Source organism: Primulina eburnea, chromosome 11, assembly GCF_022965805.1.
Source record: "Primulina eburnea isolate SZY01 chromosome 11, ASM2296580v1, whole genome shotgun sequence".
In the NCBI taxonomy this organism is placed as follows: domain Eukaryota; kingdom Viridiplantae; phylum Streptophyta; class Magnoliopsida; order Lamiales; family Gesneriaceae; genus Primulina; species Primulina eburnea.
This window is the reverse complement of record NC_133111.1, coordinates 37,051,104-37,056,867: the sequence shown is the minus strand read 5'-3', so window position 1 is coordinate 37,056,867 and position 5,764 is coordinate 37,051,104. Positions and strand designations below refer to the sequence as shown.

Sequence of the window (5,764 nt, the reverse complement as noted above, 5' to 3'; positions counted from 1 at the left end):
TGTAGAACAAAAATCTTGTATTGTAAATTGTAGATTTACTTCGTAAAGATTCAAAAATTGAAATGCACGAGTTACATCTTTAATAACCATGCTTCTGAGCTTTCGTTCTGTAATTCTTGGCTCGTTCTAATTTTCGTTTGCATTTGGTAAGTACGTGGGCAAAATGGACGGTAGACGTCGTAACATTAGAATTTTCCTACTGCTACATGAAATGATGGTCCGTACAATCTTTCTGGTATGTCTTCTAATACGACATCGCACGAGATGTATCGCCGATCGACGTCGTCAAGCACGTAGAACGTTAGTTTCGTACAGCATGACGGAAAGAAGTAATGCACAAATGAACCATTTGCGAAGAATTATTGAAACCGGAGATGTTCAATGTGTGGTGAATTTGAGGATGAATAGAAATTCATTTGCACAACTTTGTTACTTGCTAACACACGTCGGGGGGCTGGGCCACTCTAGATATGTTAGGACAGAAGAGAAAGTGGCTATGTTTTTGTCTATTTTGGCGCATCATAAAAAGAACCGAGTCATTGGTCATGATTATCTACGAATTGGTCAAACAATCAGCACCCATTTCCACGAAGTGTTGGGGTCAGTATTGAAGTTACATACTATACTGCTTGTGAAGCCTTCCCCGGTCAATGAAACCTGCACGGACGAGACGTGGAAATGGTTCCAGGTAATCTGAACATTTGCTAAAGAATACTTATTATAAATTCCATTTATAATGTTGTTCGTTTCTTAAAGTATAGTATACATCTTCATGATTATTGTTCTTATTTCTGTAACTTATTTTTCAGGGTTGTGTTGGTGCGTTGGATAGTACATATATAAATGTTCATGTGCCTATATTAGACAAGGGAAAATACAGAACCAGAAAATGAACCATTGCCGTGAATGTTCTGGGAGTGTGCGATCGAGATATGAACTTTATCTATGCGCTCTGTGGGTGGGAAGGATCTGCAGCGGATGCCCGAGTGCTTCGTGATGCATTATCACGTGATGACGGTCTTAAAGTTGAAAGAGGTTAACATATTGTTTCATCTAATAATGTCATCTCAGCATATTTTTTTATTTCGATTCATGTTTCGTTATTTCAAAATTAATTGAGAAAATATATGACTTTGATGGTAGGTTCTTACTACTTGTGCGACAACGGATATGCAAACGTCCAGGGATTCTTGACGCCATATAGAAGAGTACCATACCATAGGGATGCTTGGGGCAATCGCACAAATGCTCCCCAGAATTATAAAGAACTCTTTAATTGGAGACACAGCAAAGCTAGGAATGTCATTGAAAGAGCTTTTGGGTTGCTTAAGAAAAGATGGGCTATTCTTCGAAGTCCTTGTTTCTATCCGCTTAAAACTCAGAACAAAATCATAATGGCCTGCATTTTGTTACACAACTTCATTCGAGCTCAAATGCCGGACAATCTTGTCGATGAGATTGAAGAGGAGACATTAAGCCCAATGCCACAGAATGAGAATTACTTTATCGAGGATTTTAATTCCTCTGATGCATGGGATTCGTGGAGAGATAACTTTGCAATGTCGATGTACCACAACTAAGACAATAGTGAATTGTTATTGTATCTGGAATGCAAACTTGTTTTTATTTGTTATGTACGTACTACTTGTTGTATTGAGAACAACTGTTTTGTGAAATATTATTTCGATTAATTGTTGGATTTGCAATGACGTTCTCAAATGTGTTCATCCTTTTTGCAATATAATGTTTCATCTCCCATTCTAACTTAGCACATTAATGTGTTACAGGTGAACGTATTAGAAACATTTGAAGCAATGGATAGCACAAGTGTGACTTCGAAAGGTCCAAAAACAGGTAAGGTGAGACGTAGCTGGACAGCCCCTGAGGATGAGGTTCTAATTGTGGCGTTGAAAGATATAATAGGCAAAGGCTATAAAACAGACAACGGATTCTGTAATGGGTATCTACCTTTATTGGAAACTGCATTGAGGAACGCATTCAAAGATTCAGATTTACGCGGTCACCCCCACATTACTTCAAAAATACACGTGTGGAAGAAACAGTACGGATGTTTGACATCAATGCTAGGCAAGAGTGGGATTGGTTGGAATGACACCGAAAACATGATAGACGCTACGAATGAGGCATGGGACGCGTTACTTAGGGTGAAAAAATTTATTTAAACTTTACATGTTTATCTTTCAAATGTGTACGCTATTAAAACGAAGACCTTTCAGGTTGACAATAGTGTTCGAGTCATGCGGTACAAGAGGTGGCCACACTACAAAGATTGGTGCGAAATATTTGGATACAATAGAGCAATAGGTGATCGAGTGGAGACCTTTTCAGCTGTTGTTCATGATGTCTTAAATATGACGCAGCCTGAACCCATTGACATGGAATTTGTCATGGATGACTTTTACCGGCCAGTTGAAGGAGATGGTGAATCAGTGTCTGTTGCTCAAACTATCCCCTCCAACCCATCTGGAGTTTCAAAGGTGAGATCAAAGAAACGCAAGCAATTAGACGAAGTTGACAACCAAATTGTTGCTGCAATCAATAATCTAGCTGAAATCACAAAGGAAACAATGTCCAACCTCATAAAAGAAATGGCATCTGATTCGAAAATTGAAATTGCTACGGACAGTGTGTTGGCGACATTAGGCTCCATTCCGGAATTAAGTTCGGACGATAAAGTGTGTGTGGCGGAGTTACTGGTGGATAACCCCAAAAAACTAGCTTTGTTCTTGCGTCTTAATCTCGAAGGAAAGATCAGCTTAATCAAGCGCCTACTTAATCCATAACCTCGCATGGTATGCGTTCCACGAACTTAATGTTTTTGAACTTTTTGTAATGGCTCGACCTATTTTGTGTGTGGATATTGCCACTTTTGGACGACGATGTATTTGATACTATATCATGGCACTTCTTTATAATATCGGTGTTTAATTATCAACAGCTCGCAATGATCATTGTTTATGAAACAAATGGTTACTACATGCTTTAGCCAACAAATGGTTAATAAAAGGAAGAATTCTTCTTGATAATGATCATAGTTGCTATGCTAAAACAATATTACTGTCAATGGTGGTTGGTCGATGAAACTCCATGATAGATAGATAAGAGAGAGAGGAATTCTAATTGTAAAATTGCAAAAATCCCAACATTCTTCCATATCCCTCTCTGAACTAAAATTTGAGTATACATTTTATGCTCTTTACAATTTTTTTTTAACATAAAAATCTCTTGTTTTGTGTTTTCGTTTCCAAGAATTGCTGGTATTTTTGGTATTCAGATTTTTTTGTTCCATAAATTTGTCTTCTTGAAGCTGTGATAGATACCTAGAAGGCTAATTCTGCGAAAGCTTATTTCTTTTCTTCAACAGCGGCTTGAGCGTAAATGTTGGAAACCATTTCATTAGGATGGGTTTTGGCCATTTCTTTTTCTTGTTCGGCAGAAATATAAATCGAGAAACTTCGACCCAATTGTGGTTCAGGTTGCTCAAGTGCACACACTGTTCTCTGCAATTAATATGTACAGGTACATTTGATTTGCATTTGGTAAGAGAACACATGTCTTCAACTACTACAGAAGATTGGATATAGAAGCAGTAATAGGAATGCCAACATCGACAATCAATTTCTGAAATTTATAACACCATCTAACAATAACATAATACATGATACAAAGAAATATTTTTGTATACAATTTACAATTAGCAGTATGAGTACTTATGTTAAATATTTGCTTAACTGACAGAAATATAATACATATTTAAAATAAGTATTATGAATGCTTACATCAGTTAAGGATGTTTTGCGTACTCCCAAAACATAGACTCGTCACCAAATCAACATTGACGAGGAAAACCTGTACGGATTGTAGATATAAATCGTGAGCATGTACAATAGTTTCAAGATAGGCACAAAGTTGTAAAATGAAACAACAGTGTACTCATATTTGCAAGTGACATAGTTACCGATCACATGCTTCGGATGTGTATACGAGTGAGATAAGACATGTTAGCACATTAACGAACCATATATGTCAAGAATAACAAAGAGTCATAACTGGCACACAACATATATGTCTGATATGTCAAAAGTTACGTAAGTACATGTCATAGTGTTCGACAAAACCAAATTAACACAGCAACAGAATATATACAAAGTTGAAACTGATTAGATTTTGAAGACAAGGACTACAACGAGGAGGAGAAGCACGCAGATCAACGCGCATATGAACCCAAATAAACAACAGACATGTTCACGTGAATAAGGTGTGCTCTTCGTGCAATGATTTGGTAACTCATAGCCTCTACATGAGATACCACAATCCACTCCAGAAAATTGACTGCTGCCCTGTTGATGAGCTTCTTTCGAAGGACGAGCATATGGGCCCGCGGACGAGTTCATTGACTCCTTCTTAGAAAACATTTGGGTACTAGTACGACATGAATGATCTTCCAAATTAGTTGACTTAGGTTCAAATTTGTACGACTTTTGGTCGGTGGGTGTTACATTCCTACCGTGGTACTCGAGATACCACGAGAAATTGTTCCGATGTTTGAGACATGCGGGACAAATATAGTAATAGTGACCGGGACGAGTAGAGTTATCCCCAGCTTTCCGTAATATCATTTCACCATTTCCACAATCGCACTGTGGTGGTGTCTTCGGTTCCATCACACCTAGACATCGGTACATAAAATATTAAACATTCCTAAAAAGATTAACAAATATTGATTACAGGAGATGATTTACTCAATGTCATGTGTAGGAACATCTTCCGGTGCAATATTGTTTCAAGTAATTATTCGATTTTTCACCATATTAGGATAAACTTCGAAGTCAAAACTCAAATCTTTTATCTGTTTCAGTAATAGCAAGGACATAAAAAAACACAATCGATGCAAGAAACCTAAAGGACACAAGAAATTAAATCTATTTTCGTAATAACAGGATCCTAATCGTAAGAAAATATATCAACAGAAACCTAAAAAAAATACTACATCTGCGCATCAAATTGACAAACTTGTTCGATTTTGTTTGTATGAAAATCGGAAAGAAAAGATTTCTCGAACAAAAAATTCAGAAATTACTCACAAAACCTTTTTCTCCAAAGTAGATCTTGGTTTCTTCCACTGCTTCGCACCACGTTTGTAGATCTAGATTCTTAACTCACCTGTAAAAAAAAAAAAAAGAGAAGACCATGTTCATGCTTACCTTTGGAACTTCGGTTCATAGCTTTGAAGGATCTGACCTCGACTTACGAGCTTCGATGAAGAACAATGTGGAGAGGGTTTTCTCCTCCCCTCAGATTTCTTGGGAAATATACGGTAGCTTAGGCAGAAGGGAACAATAAGAGCAAATAAATTAAAATAAAACATGTAAGGGTATTTTGGTCATTTACAAATTTGACATGATTTTATCCCTCCTCTTACATTTGCACCACACATGAGATTAAATACAACCCAAATTATATATCTTATCCTATCCAACATTTATCAATCAAATTATCAATCATTCAATTATTACATCCTAAAAACCAAGCGAAGTAGTTGGCAGATCTTCTGATTCCCAAATAAAATTTCAAGAGTCACCACCTTCCTCACTCGATTCACCGTCGTCCGTCGGTCGAATGAAAAATTGACACCATATTTGGAGAGCTCTCGACACCTGCTTTCTATTGATACCATCTATTGGAAGAGATCTCGACCCGAAGAAATCGACACCTTCGTTCCTCGTTTCTTTTCTTGTGATAT

At 37.2% G+C, this 5,764-nt stretch overlaps 1 protein-coding gene and 1 long non-coding RNA gene across 3 annotated transcripts; one reads left to right on the top strand and one right to left on the bottom strand.

Moving 5' to 3' along the window:
- Positions 1–2,819, top strand: LOC140804902 (uncharacterized). 2 transcript variants are annotated; one of them, XM_073161060.1, is made up of 3 exons: positions 1–1,035; positions 1,185–2,165; positions 2,238–2,819. In XM_073161060.1, the coding sequence occupies exons 2-3, from the start codon at positions 1,815–1,817 to the stop codon at positions 2,802–2,804; spliced, it is 918 nt and encodes a 305-aa protein (XP_073017161.1). In that variant the 5' UTR covers positions 1–1,035; positions 1,185–1,814; the 3' UTR covers positions 2,805–2,819. The 2 variants fall into 2 exon arrangements, with proteins under 2 accessions (XP_073017161.1, XP_073017160.1); XM_073161059.1 differs by having other exon boundaries at positions 1,144–2,165.
- A 984-nt stretch (positions 2,820–3,803) lies between these two features.
- Positions 3,804–5,547, bottom strand: LOC140805730 (uncharacterized). The gene is made up of 3 exons (XR_012112323.1): positions 5,106–5,547; positions 3,980–4,690; positions 3,804–3,870 (listed from the first exon to the last, which is right to left on the bottom strand). It is a non-coding gene; the product is annotated as an uncharacterized lncRNA (long non-coding RNA).
- Positions 5,548–5,764: the final 217 nt, after the last annotated feature.